This window comes from Hakea prostrata, chromosome 5 (assembly GCF_041222555.1).
Source record: "Hakea prostrata isolate BN-2017 chromosome 5, UWA_Hpros_2, whole genome shotgun sequence".
Classification (NCBI taxonomy): Eukaryota; Viridiplantae; Streptophyta; class Magnoliopsida; order Proteales; family Proteaceae; genus Hakea; species Hakea prostrata.
In genome coordinates this window covers 40,329,589-40,344,323 of record NC_142604.1, presented here as the reverse complement: position 1 = coordinate 40,344,323, position 14,735 = coordinate 40,329,589, and the positions used below count along the sequence as shown (strand labels likewise).

Below are 14,735 nucleotides of genomic sequence, written 5' to 3'. Positions count from 1 at the left end.
TGAATTTCTCAATACCCTAGTATGAGTAGTGTTGTTTCGCAATCTGACTTTAACATTCGATGCGGCCCAACTATCACCATGATTGGTCCACTATGTTTTTCCTTGTTTTCTAAGCATAATCAAGTCCAATCTTTACTCCCAATTAGCTGGTTGGGTAAAGCAGCAAAAATAACTTATATTATTCAACTTCTTTTGAATCTAAGTAGTACTAAGTAGATCCCTAAAGATCTCTAGTAGTAGAAGTTAATATTGATAACTGTTGGTTATATGCTAAATAAAGTGGGTGTATTTCTAGCGCATTGGGAGGCAATCTCTTATTAGATGCCTAAAGTCCTAGGAAGTCTATGATTCGATCGTCCATTCCCTCCACATCCCCCTACCCCCATCCCATCCCATCCCATCCCTAAAGGGCCTATAAACCCCCAGTCATGATGATAAGTATCCACATGGTCATATATATGCTGAACAAAAAGATAGGGGTGCTTATCGGAGTGTCAACAGGCTAGATTGGGCTAGATCAACTTTGTCTAACCCTACAAACTGAAACTGAAGCTCGAGCCCTACTCAACCTTGTTAGGGTTTTAAAATCCCAACCCTAACCCTAAATTTTAGTGAGAAACAAAACAAATAAAGTTGAATCAAACCTATGACCCTTTTTTTTTTTCCAATGGTCATGACCTCTTTGTTTAAAGTTATTAGTATACTATGTTGGTATTAAATAATTTTTAAGTATAACATTAATTAAATTAAATTAACATAGGGTCAGGTTGGGTTGGATTGGCCCAAGGCCTAAACTGGAATGCAACCTACCGTAATCAGGGTCAGTATTTTGAAACCCAAGCCAGCCCTTTGGGTTGAAAAATTTGCATTGGGATCGGACGGGGCTCAAGGTGGATTTGGGCAAGCCATGTCAACAAGGTTTTATTAACACCCCTAAGTGCTTATAGATTGTACTAGTTCCAAAATAGCTTTGTATTTACCAAAAAAAAAAAAACTTGGAATTAAAAAAGAGACCATGGTTTTTTTAGTTTAGGTGATCCATGATACGGTCAAAATCAAAAGAAGATCAGTTGTAGTTATGCCACGGGCTAGACAAAACATCCATCCTTCCCTAGTTTATTTTGAATTTGGGAATTATTCGGATAGAAAATTGTTTGGAATAATTCGACGAATTAACTAATTGGGTTAGTCAAAAAAATTGAAAATTTGAAATTCAAATTCGACAATTACTTGTTTGTTGAAAAAAGAAATTGGAATAAAAATTTGGATGATGAAGTCGCACAAAGATTAAAGAAACTCAATATAAGAGTAGAATCATACAGTTAACAAAGAAGCTGATATACTTGGACTCTTGTGTGCGATTAAAGAAGTTAATTATAAAAATAACTAAGAAAAGCTTAGAAATTTACAAAAAGTATGTCAAGAATGGGATTCGAACCCATGCCCTTTCGGACCAGTACCTGAAACTGGCGCCTTAGACCAACTCGGCCATCTTGACTTGTATGAATGTAACTTCCTTAGAACTTATTTTATATGGTTTCTTTTAAATTTCAAATTTATTTCACACAATAATTTTGACTATATCAATATAAAATATAAAAAGTTCCATTATTCAGTTTAGCCCACTTCACTTTTATTTCATTAAACAAAAAGGAAAAACAAAGCCAAATTTATGAAATAGAAATGATCCCTTAAAAGTAAAATATAAATAAAACTCTGATCGTTATATATATTTCCTTTAAAAGCTATTGTGAAGCAAAAACTAAAGATGCATTACAAGTAAGTTTTATGTTTTAGAATGCAAATATAGATGTTACCCCTTAAGTTTTGGTCAGTGCCCTATATCAAGTAATGCAAACAACAGTTATATTATGTCTGGATTTTCATGTTCTAATGTTTGACTACTCATATTGAGAGCTTCTGTTTTTACAATTAATTCACATATGACCCTTGCACTCTACTTTTTAATCACCAACCAGCCTTTTGTTATTTTTTTTAAACAAGTTTTTCCTTTTGGGAATAAGAGTTAGGTTTTATGTTAATTGATAGAAGTTAATTTATTATTATATTTTTAGCAAAAAGAGAAAAAAGAAAAACAAATGTATTGCTTGAATTTGTATTTGATGATATGCAATCATTTTTTAAATTACAATGCACTCTTTTGTGTTGTCACCTCAAAAATGTTAATTAAAAGGATAATTAATGTTGTCTCTTGTACCATAGTTTAATTATCACTTTGTACTTTTCTATAATTACCAAAAATTTACTTTGAAACTTTTTTTTTTTTTTTAAAGAAAATTTAACTTTGAACTTTGCTTGATATTAATGATGCCTCCTATTACTAAGCTCTATTATTTAATTGTTAATATGCTATATTTGTATTTTTTTTTTAAACCCTTAAAATAATCCTGATATTTGTTATTACTTTTTCATTTCATTAGGATCTAACTCTTTGGAATCCAAAATGACAAGAAAACAATGGAAAAAATTGTATTCTATTTAATTTTTTAAAATATTTATAACATTATCTTTTCACTTTTTTATTTAAAAAAAAATGACAAAAGGGACACTGAAGGTGCCATGCATCAAGCCTTCTATAAGTGAGTTGAGACCATAGTAATTCCATGAAGAACAAGTTTATTTAATAATTAAATTATCATACAAAGAAAAATCAATAATTATCCCTAACAAAAATGAATCAAAATCATTTTTTTCATATCTAGAATAAAGATAAATTTTTATTAAAAAAATAAATAAGAAAAAGAAATGAAAAATAATGAGTTGTATCATATTGTAGCCGAAAGGTTAAATTGAATTATGCAAATTGATGCTTCAAATGGTGAAAGAAGGAAAACTATCACTCTATCAGTGCATAAAGACAACAACTAGAATAGTAATAGAAGCTGGCTATCAGAAAGTAACCATTCATGCCTTGTATTACTATTACCCAAAAAGAAAATTAAAATACAATTCATGCCTTGTTGGAAAGGTATCAAAGACAGATGATAAATAGTAAAAAAATTAAAAGTTAAAACCCTAAAATTTATTTAGTTTTAATCTTAAAGTAATTTTTCTTGAAGACTATGCACTTAAATGCTTGCTGACTGAATTGACCAGAACAGACACATAGAACAAACCATAAATATATATTGTACCTAAAAACTATCAAACAAGTAATTAAATACACGTATTTAGGAGTGAAAAGATCTTCAATCTTATGTTGTGACCCAAATTTTTGTATCTGACTTCAAAGACAAAGCGTATATCAATATATTTTGATAGACAACTCGAATGATCTGATTTGGGAGATTAATGATAGATATGATATGATCTGACTTGATGGATTAACTTGCTTACCAAATTAAAATCTGTAAATACGTATTATATATATATCGTTGTTAGATTTTAGATATTCACCTAGGGTTTTGGGTGAGTTTTATAATGTTGTTCTGGTGATTGGTTGATAGGTCTTTATTGTAATTTTTTTTTTACATGGTGAAAGTTTTTCTTCTTCATGTGGAGTAACACACTCGTCGATGCGTTAATTACGTTAAATTTCTATGTTGCTTTTCATTTTGTTTCTGTTTCTATTTGCCATTTATTGGCATTCATTTTAAAGTACACTATTTTCACTCATATTCTTCTACTACACATTTAAGAAGAAGACCAAACATCTAATTACCGACAAGGTAGATTAGAGGTACATCCTCCTCTTCAATGTATGATGGAAGAGTACTCTTAAAAATAATATTTCCTCTTCCCTCAAAAGAGGATCTCAACTCTTATTTTAGTAATAGAAATTAATTAAACAAGTGAACTCAAAATAAAGAAACAAAATATCCATTTTTTAAAAATATTATTTCTTAAGAATTATGAGGACATGCTACACGACATAATAATTTTAATATTTTTAATTCATATGTTTTGGAACTATCTATGGAATCATCTAACATGCTAGGCTTGGTAAATCATGGTGATGTCTCCTTCATTTCTAGGGATTTTCAAACCAAACCCATCTAATCTTTAATCAGACACCCCTCACTAGTAAGTCACTACCCTTCTATTCTTCCCCTCTTCCCACTTTCTTACATCAAATTTTGTGAGTGGCAGGTGAGAGTGGTTGCAGTTGAGGAGTGAAGAAGTTCCAACTGGCATGGCAAGATAATCTGTCTGGTTTCCATTCAAAGAAACATAATCTCATGGTAACTTCAGAAAGAAGTAATAAAATGTAAGAGAAAAGGGAAATCCTCAGAAGCTTTCAGAGACCCAAAAGAATTTGAATATAGAAAGAATGGTTGGTGTGGAAGTAGATCTTAAACAAGCATGAAAAGCTACTGTTCACCCACGTAACCCCACACCTCCCCTGATACAAAAAAAGAACAATTTATAATAAAAAACAATCACTCTCACTCCATGCTCTTCCAAAGCCCAGATGGTCAAGTATGTTTGATGGCCTCATCAGATTAGTAGAACTGCAGAAACATTGAGAAACAGAGTATGTTTTTCTGCTGGTTTTATGGTTCAGATCTATGCACATGATCTTAAATTATTACATTTCAATCAAGTTAAGAAAAAAAAAACTTTTCATTTACTTTTCTGATCTGGTTGCAGAACCCTTTCCATGTCTCCTATTCAATAAACTTTTGTGACACGGGAAGGGAAACCCATACATGAGGACCCTTGTTCAAAGATTCAGATTTGGAGATCTAGGAAACAAAGACAATTTGGCACTTACCCATCTATGGACAATAGTGTTTCCTTGTAAAATGATTTCACTTCTGGGTTAAGGAAAGGAATTCATCAACTGCTGCTTTTAAAATGGCACTCTTTATACCATAAATGCAACTTTTATTGTCATCAGTGAAAGATCTTTTCCTTCATTTGGAAGATCCTAATTTCCAACCCTAGAAGAAAGTAAAAGGAAGGACAAGAGAGGGTTGACACATGAGGGGATGGTTTGTCTCAGATTCAATTTGCAAAATGCATCTACTTTTTCTCTTTTCCCAGGCTCAACCCTTTATTCATGAAAAGGATGATTGCTATGAGCTAGTCATGAGTGAAGTCACTGTCTTTTCCCAATTCAAATCCCTGAATCATGAATTTTTTTTTATATGTGCACCATCCTGAATTTGAATTTGAATGTGAATGGAATTGGGGGAAGAAAATTTGCATTGAAACAGCTCCTGAAAATTCATTCCATTGATATACATAATGGATCTATGTACATGTTACAGTCTGATCAAAACAGATCAGAATCTACTGTTGTTAACCCTTTCTCGCTCTCTCTCTCTGGGCCAACTTTGCCAACCAGGAGAGGAGATTTGTCCTCTCAGATACATAATTCAGTCAAATTACAATCAAGGCGCTTGCATCTTAAACACCCATGTCGCAAAATTTCCCGTCCATTCTGTTCTGAACAGCTTTGATGGCCGCAACTCTAGCAGCAGTAGCAGCTCTGTTTGCAGCCATGACGGCCTTTTTCACTTGTTGATCCACTGGGGAAAGATGAATTGAATTCTCTGCTGCTTTCCTAGCTGACTGAAGTTCCAAAAGAGAAGTTCAAAAAAGAGTTAGAAACCAAGCATGCCTATGTACAGAAAAAGGGAAAACACTGTATTAATGTGAATGATTATGTACCTGAACTGCTCGGACAACGGCATCCGTAAATGGCGGTAACGGATTTTTGAGGACACCCAAGTCCCATTCTCCACATCTGGCATCACCATTTCGAAAACTGTATATGCCGAAGCCTTGCTTTCGGCCTTCATGCCACGAACCCTCGTAGCAGTGGCCATTGGCAAATTGATAGACCCCAAAGCCATGGATCTTGTCTCCGAAATACTCTCCAGCATATCTATCGCCATTTCTGAATCACAATCAGATGCTGCAATTAATATTTTGTTGCTTAAAAAGATCCTTTTAATTAAAAATAATATCAGACAAAGACTCATTTTGAATCATTAAACATTGATACAATGCAGGATGGAATTCTTCATTCCAGCAAATTAAAACCGCATTACCAGAATTCTCAAATACAAATCCCTACTGTTTTTAACAGAAGATCCAATCACTGTCTCCTCAGAGTGTTATCACTCCAAATTCAGTTGGAGGTTTACCAAAAAAAGTTTCAGTCAGACTCTACTAATCCCCATCAATACCACTACTCCAGACTATATCATTTCATTTCAAAGAGTATCAAGTGAAGTACTAGTGAAATCCCCTCAGCCTTCAAACTATAAAGATTGGTAAATCAGTCAATTACAAGCCAGAAAGAAAGTATAAAAGAACCAAGATAGACTATAGAAACTTATACTAGAAACCAAGAAAATAAATAGGAATCGAATAACAAACAAACATTTTACAGCTCCATCCATCTAAGTAAAGGGTGAAAATCCAACAGCAACACAAATATAGAAGCGGATTAGTCTCCAAGAAACAAATTTGCTATTTTTATCACCGCAGGACATCAAGATAACTATTGAAATCAAAATTTCATTCTTAAAACCATAATTTTCTAAAACTTCTTCAGTTGATGCATTTAACAGAATTTAAGAGCATTATTTGGGCTAAAAGAATAAAGAAAACTAGCAAAAGGGAATGAAGCTTTACCTGAAGTGGTAACAACCAAGGCCATGCTTGGCACCACACTTGAATTCACCAACATAACAGCTCCCATCAGAACATGTCTGAACTCCCATACCATGGCTTTGGCCATTTAACCATTCACCTGCATAACTATCTCCTGTATGGAACTTGTAAACACCATATCCATGTCTCAAACCTTGCCTATATTGCCCTCTGTACTTTCTCCCTCCTGCCCAACTCTCGATTCCATATCCATCATATCTCCCATCAATCCAATCTCCTTCATACCTTCCATTCACAAAATAATAATAAACGCCACTACCACTTGACCTTCCTTTATGAAATTCACCCTCATAGAAATCACCATTGCTGTAAAATTCCACACCTTCTCTGATGATCTTATCATCTCTCCTTTCTTTCTTGAAAGAAGACGAGCCTTCGTTGCCTATAAACCACTCAACCGATTCGTTTCTTCCCTTTGAAAAGCCCAATTTCCTGTGCTTGTCATCCCAACAGTGTTTCAGAAACAATGAGGTCTGGATGATAAAACTCTTCTTCTTCCCACCAAAATAAAGCGCAACAGCGACGAAAACGAGACCCAACAACAAGTTTTCCGATGTGGGTATCTCTTTCCTTCTGAGATAGAAGTAAAAAAACAAGAAAAAAGAAAAGCTCAACAACGCCGTCCCAAGTACAGGTCCAAGACGATTCCAACGAATCGGATAACGATTCGAAACCCCTGACACCGATTTATGGGGTTTCTCTTCCTCTGCTGCGGCTTCTTCGTCTCGTATAGAGGAAAGACTGTGGATTGAAGATCGAACACCAGATGGTGAACGAAGAAGAGAAGATTGGGTTCTAGTAAGCTTCGCCTGGCTTTTCTGACCTTCCATGGCGATTTTTCTTTCTGGGTCTTTCTCTTACCAAAATCAACTTCCTTCTTAAAGAGTTTCTCTGTAACGAGAGATTGTTATCACGAAGATTGAAGTGTTGAAGGTCTTAGACATGGCAGATGTGCGCAATATAAGCAGTAAGAGGTGCGCAGGTTAAGAAGAAGAAGCTAAAAAGGGAAACAAAAGAAGAAGAAGAAGGCTGAAGAATAGAGTCACACACACACTCTGTAAGAAAAAATCTTCCCAAACAGAACCGTTTTTATTTTTTTCCAAACCTTGAGATGAGAGAAGCGATCTTCACAACGTTACTGATTCTTTCAATTTTAACCGTCCGATCAACTACAAGCGTTTCTTCCCGTTGGATTAACCGAAACGATTTTGGAGAAAAAGCGTTTCTTTGAACGGCCCTGTTTTAATAGTGTTTGTTAACCGTTAGATTGAAACTGAGAGTTTCGCGCCTTTGACGGGAAGATATGGTCGTCGGATCTAGATTCTGATTCTACTTTTCTCGTTTTCTTTTTCTGCAGGCCGGCACGTGCGATCTGATCACAAACCTAGTTTATGGAAATGATTAGATATGTTGGGATCAATCTATTATCATAGCCCGGTCATACATATTGAACCTACGACTCAAAGATCACCTTCCGGTCGGGGGAGCACTGAGTACATGCTACTCCAATGACGCTTTTCTTCAACACAAGCTTGGTACGAGACGGTGGGCTCTCAGTAAGTCTCATATGGTCCCGCTTAAATATGTGGTGAAAAATTGTTACATGCATCCCTGACAAAGAGGTGACCTGGACTCAATATCGACCTAGACATTTCCTCTAAATTTAGGGATCAAATCAGTATCAGTCGTTGCAATTGACCAGTCAATGAGAACTCGTGTTGGGTTAGTATCGGCTATTCACTGCTCCCTTGATGGAGAAGTGATCCAGACTCAATATAGGCCTAAATGTTCCATTTGAATATTGGATCTGGTATCAATCATTGCAATTGACCAATTGATCATGATTGGTATCGGGTTATCGGCTACAACTGATCATAGACGCATTCTTTATCGAGTGGCTTGGATTGAAAGGGGCTACAGTTTATTGTAGCCAATGGATTATCTTATCAACGGTAGTATTTTTGTTTTTTAATTTCACATCTTACAACTCATGGAAGGCACGTGATGTGATTCTAGTGAAAATGATGGTTTGTCATTTCCATTTTCAACCCAAGTGGAGTTGTCAATAACGGTTCGGGTCGGGTCGGGTCGGATCTTGGATATCGGAATTAAGATCCAATGTATTAATTAACTTGCAATTTGCAAATTGCAAATTCCATAATAATAGGAAATGATTTAATTATGTTCTAAACTTATTTATTATGTAGGGCTGCTGGTCCCCTCAATAATATAGATAAATTACAACTTTATCCTCTGACTTTTGAAAATTACTTATCAAACCTTGTACTTTGTCTATTTTTGCTATTGTGTCCCTTGCTGTTAAGCATCGTTATTAATGATGGATGATTTGGCATCTTTTCATTTTTAAAATACCTAAAATAGCCTTGAGTGGTGGTTAATATTTGATTTTTTTGGGGGAAACTTAATATTTGATTTAATCTTTCCTTACCCTTGGTAAATGGAGAGTGAAAATTTACGGGATAATTCGTTTATAACTCAAGAATGAAGGTAAAAAGTGGTAATTTTATTCCAAATTTAAGTTGACATTCAATACTAGAGATTATAGTTTGTTCGTAACTCAATAACGAGAGTAAAATAGTAATTTTACATAACGAAGGATAAAATGGACATTTTTTACATTAACACTTGAATTAAAGGAAGATAAATTGATATTCGTACACCAACACCTAATTGCCTCTTAACATGCAATAATAGTTTTAGAAAGTAGAGTATGTAATTGCATCATAACAAAAGAGGGTATGAGTAATTAATTATCTCTTTAATTATGTATTAAATTTATTTATTGTTTATAAATTAAGGAAGGTTGTTTGTGCGTGGATCTGAGTCATATTAAATCAAGATAAGCTCTTTGACAAGTCTTATCTTAATCAAGAAATGTTTTTAAATAAAAACATAAATAAATAAAACAGAAGAAAATGGTCTGGTTTGTGGTGGTTATAAGGAAATTCTTAACAATACTTCTAAACGGGATTTAAGGGTCATTGTCTTGATGGTTAAGAAAACTAAGAAACCTTAATTAGTTTATTAACGGTTGCTGTTTAAACCCCCCAAAAAATAAAAAAAAAAAAAATCTGTAAAAGGAGATTTATGAAATTTCCACATATAAACAGATCTGTAAATTTCATCAACGATCTTTCTTGTCCTTCTCTTTTTTAATAGAATAGTACATTGTACTTTCAGGTACAAATGGTTTATTTTTGATTTACCTTATTATGACTAAGGGTATCAATTTATAGTCCGAACCTTTAAAATCGAACCGATCAGTTATAGTCTGAACCGGTCCACACCAAACCATAATGGGTTGTGTTTGGATTGAGGGTGGCAGAGCCCGCACCAACCCGAACCCAAACTGTAACCTCTTATAACCCATTTTACAATCTGATATATAGGTTAACATTAAATATTGTTTGAATTATCATATTACTATTACGTAATTGATATAGACTATCAGAAAAATTGAACATGAATTCAAAGATTAAATAGTCATTCTATTACTTATAAGAGACAGTTAGAATAATTAAGTATGAATATCCAATTGAATGTGCAAAATTTGTTCAAATTAAGTAAATATTTATCAAGTATGAGAATGTTGATTAAGTATGATTCTATTTATCGAGAAGTACTTCTTTTGCATATCAACTAAATACGAACCCAAAAGAGAGATGGATTTCATAGGAGGGGGAAAAGAAAAGGAAAAAAAAATAATCATCAACATTCTCACAAAACAAGAATTTAATTTCAAGACAACCAATTATAACACAAGTTAGAATTTAAAAGGATTTTTTGTTTGAAGATTTGTTTCAGGACTATCCGGTGGAGCCTAAGGAATGAGTTTGCAGTTTTTATGTTACTACTCATTATTTGAGTTCTTGATTTCTATAAGGTGAGTGGGATTTCTACAACATGGAATGACTTTTCATTTTTTAATGAAAATTGATCAATAGCAATTTTGTTTTCCATAGAATTTTGGCTCTTATTATAGGATGCTTTCGACTATTTATTTTTATTCTTTTTCTTGCATACTCTTATTAGCCAAAACCGTTAGTTAGCCTGAACCCAAGCCGCACCAAACTGAAACCGGCTCGAAACTGTTATTTTGCTAACTGGCTGTGTTTGGGCTGAGTGTTTTTGAGCCCGAAATCGTTAAGCTCAACCCAAAACCGCCCCAACCACCTCTTAAACTGGAATTATTGCTACAAATTAGATAATTATTTATCATTAATGCAAGTGAAATATAATAATTAGATATTGAATTCATCACAAAAGGAATCTTTCTCAAATTATCCATTTGATTATACAACTAATGTCACATATTGAACAAATAGATCAATGAAAGCATTTTGAAAGATGAATTTCCCAATTCATTATTTCATACTCATTAATTTGTAATAATTTTTAGATTAATGGATTATTAATTCACCTATTCATAACTTTATATTCAATGATTTTTTTATTGGTTTCATTTGGTTTGATTTTTATCTTCTCTCTTTGCAAAACCAGTCAAAATAACTAATTTGGTATGTTCAAGGGTTTTTCAACCAGTTATACCACGATGTACACATGAAATTATTTATTGGTTTGAACCATCTCTTTCAGATCTTTGAAACTTTAATCACATCTCTTTGAAACTATTGCTTAATGAAGAAGGGATTGCACAAGTTAATAAGGGTCTTGGCATTTGACATTATGTTTGGAGAGCCTTCAACCACTTCCTTTCATCTATTAATAAAAGGAATGAATTCCCTATTTTTCCTTCTCATCATTGATGGTTTTTGCTACATCCATTTGAATAGGTATCAGGTTTTACCAGTTCTCAAATGTATTAATGTGGACGTTCGATGTTCGATAATATGATAAACAACAACCTATCCAGACGGCAAGTGTTTTTTAAAGTCAAAGCATTAAAACAACTTCGAAGTGAAAAATTGTTGGGGGTAAAGCTGTTTAAGAAAATTGTCCCGAGCAGAAACCTTTGACACAAGGTTCATTCTCTTTTCGATGTTCAACTAGTATGAGAAAGGAACCATTGCCAAGTTCAGTATATAATTTTCATGGAAGGAGTTTTGAACTTTTGTGTGTTTCTATTTCTGTATCTAGAGCATTTAGCCAAAAAAAACTATGCACTCGATTAATGTAGTGTTTTTTTGGCCAAAAATTGCATAATGTATTTCTTTTTTCATATGATTATGATACATTCTTTTAAGGTAATTATGCACGAATTAAAGTTTATATCATTCTATTACTTTTTTTTTTTTTTAACCTATCATTCTATTATGTTTTGTTAACCTAATAATGCTATTCTATTTTTCAAAGAAGCTATTATTTCGACACCATTATTGTGTCTATTTTATTTACATATATTTAAACTTATCAAATTTACCTTGAAATAAGATGTATTTTGACATCACCGTAAGTTTCTATTAATCCCCGCAGTTAATCTTATGATTTCAGAATGAATGAGTTCATGGGTGATGCGTCCAAAATCTGCTCAGCCTTTAGATTCTTGAAGAATGACCTGCAAAACAGTGTTATATGTCACCTCCAAAGGCTAAGTTAGTAATGGAACTGATCACAAAGCTCTGATGAATTGCAGAGCTTGAATTGAATACAATAGTGAGGGAAACGTTTCCGATACCTCCACTCTGTATAATTTTCTTGTGTAAATAAGTTTTACCTTTGATTCCTGACCGTTGATGTTCGTGCCTCCTTTTTTAATTTTTTTGGACTACCAAAAAAAAAAAAAAAAAAACACAAAAGAAAGAAGAAGAAAGAAAAGGAAAACACTGCAACCACATGTCCTCTTTGAAACTATTGCTTGAAGAAGAAGGGATTGTACATTTGTACAAGTTAATAATGATGTTAGCATTTGACATTTACTAAAAAAAATCTTGAGCATTTGATATTCTCTTCCGACAGCCCTCAACTACCTCTCCTTATCTTCCTCTTCCTCTCATCTATTAATAAGATGAATGTATTTACTACTTTGCCCTCTCATTATTAATGTTTTTTGCTTACATCCATTTTAAAAATGTGTTATGGTTTTAAAATTCTGAAATGAATTTATGTCGACATTCAATATTCAATTGATATTCTATCAAAAAAAAAAAAATTCAATTGATATGAGAAACTATAATTTATCATCATGACAGGTCTAGTGTGAGATCAGGGTATCGAAACAACCTTTGAGTAAAAATTTATAGGGTTAAAGTTGTTTCAAAAATTTGTCCTTGAGACTTTACTTATGTAGAAACTTTTGGCACAGGGTTCGCCTTTTTCTCGATGTTCAACTAATAGAAAAAGAGATCATTACCTAGGCATCTAAAAATTGTGGGTACATTAGTCAATAGAAGCACAAGTAAACATTGATCAATCAAGAGTTCAACATTATCCTTTTCACGAAAAGAGTAACGAACTTATGTGTGTTTCTGTAGATGTATCTAGGGAGAAGAACTACACACTCAATTATCATGTAGTGTTATTTTGCCCAAAAATCTATATATTTTCTCATGTTCTACCAAAAAAAGTACATATTTTCTCATGTAATTATGATATATATATATATATATATATATATATTGGTTTGCCAACCCCGGTTTCCAAGGCTTTGCCCTAATTAATCCGGTGTTTAACCCGGGTCGCACACTTGGCTATGGGGGGTGAGTCTCCCAACGGGGATTTTTTACATCCACAAGGTTTCGATACCGGAACCTTCTTTAAGCGGACCAAGCTGCTTACCACTTGGACCAACCCCCGTTGGTAATTATGATATATTTATTTAAGGTGATTATGATCGAATTAAATTTTATATCATTCTATTATATTTTGTTGACCTAATTATGCTATCTAATGTATATATTTTTTTAAAGAAACTAACATTTTTACACCATTATTGTGTTTATTTTATTTACAGAGATCATTTTTGTATTAATTATCCAATAAACAATCTTATATTAATAAGATAGGCTTTGGTTTTCTTATGATTAAACCGTCTTAAATTAGTTTTTAAACCAGTTGCATTGAACATGCATAATGCTTAAAATTTTTTATGTATAAGTTGATGGGCTCAATGTATCACAACTTTGATTTATTTATTTATTTTTTCCGGTCATTCAACTTTTTATTTATTTATTTATTTTTATCTCTAAGTGCCTAATTCTTAGTGTTTTTTTTTGGGTAAATCAATTTTCATTAAGAAAAGCAGAAAAACACAAGGAATCTTGAGTCACAAATCTAATGGATGGCCAACATGTCATAGTGGTAATGGACATAGCCTTCCTAGCTAAAGAGTAGACAAACATATTCTCCTCTCTAGAAACAAACCTAACATTACACTCTACAAACTCAGCAGATAAAGCAAGAATATCACAAGTGACTGTCTCCACTTCCACTGCTAGATCTATATCTTTTCATTCGATGATTACCACTAAATCCATAGAGTCCGTGTACATGGGGGCGGAATCAGTATTCAACATTGGGGGGGGGGGCAAAGAATGAAAGTCCAGATAACCTTCCTGTTCAGGAAGCACTAATGTTTTTTCATAGTGTGAGCCTTTATAAGACCCATTGGAGGTCTCACTTTTGAATTATTTTATTATTTTAAAGAATAAACCTACATATTTTGTGGGGCCTACATATATTTGAAAAAATAAATAAATTATTGATAATGAAATTTTTTTCAGACAAAATATAGGTAAATTAAAGCAATAATACTATATATATATATATGCATGACTTCAACCCTAAAATGTTAGATGCAAACCAAAATTTTCTTTGGTAAAAAATGCAATTTTTTTTGAGGTAGTAGATGCAAACGGATGGTAGTTAGCTACCTTACTAACTATAGACATTTTATTCACAATATAAAATCAAATAAAAAAAAAAAAGAGAGAAACGATAAATAAATTGAGAAAGAAAGTAGTACCTAATTGTGGAGAAGATTTGTTTTTTTTTTCAAATTTTCTTTAGCACACGCTTATAAAAATGAAAGAGAATAAATAGGAAAAAAAAGAATATGGTATGCGGTATGCCTCTTTTAGCATCCGTCTAGCAATATCTGAATATATTTA

The 14,735-nt window shown here is 33.0% G+C and overlaps 1 protein-coding gene and 1 non-coding gene across 2 annotated transcripts; both read right to left on the bottom strand.

Annotated features, from left to right (window-relative positions):
- Positions 1-1,417: 1,417 nt before the first annotated feature.
- On the bottom strand, positions 1,418-1,498 carry TRNAL-CAG (transfer RNA leucine (anticodon CAG)). Its single transcript has one exon. It is a non-coding gene; the product is annotated as a tRNA-Leu (tRNA).
- A 3,448-nt stretch (positions 1,499-4,946) lies between these two features.
- LOC149015973 (uncharacterized) lies at positions 4,947-7,711 on the bottom strand. The gene is made up of 3 exons (XM_089155719.1): positions 6,610-7,711; positions 5,638-5,866; positions 4,947-5,538 (listed from the first exon to the last, which is right to left on the bottom strand). Exons 1-3 carry the CDS (start codon positions 7,476-7,478, stop codon positions 5,374-5,376), a joined length of 1,263 nt encoding a protein of 420 aa, XP_089011845.1. The 5' UTR covers positions 7,479-7,711; the 3' UTR covers positions 4,947-5,373.
- Between the last annotated feature and the right edge of the window lie 7,024 nt (positions 7,712-14,735).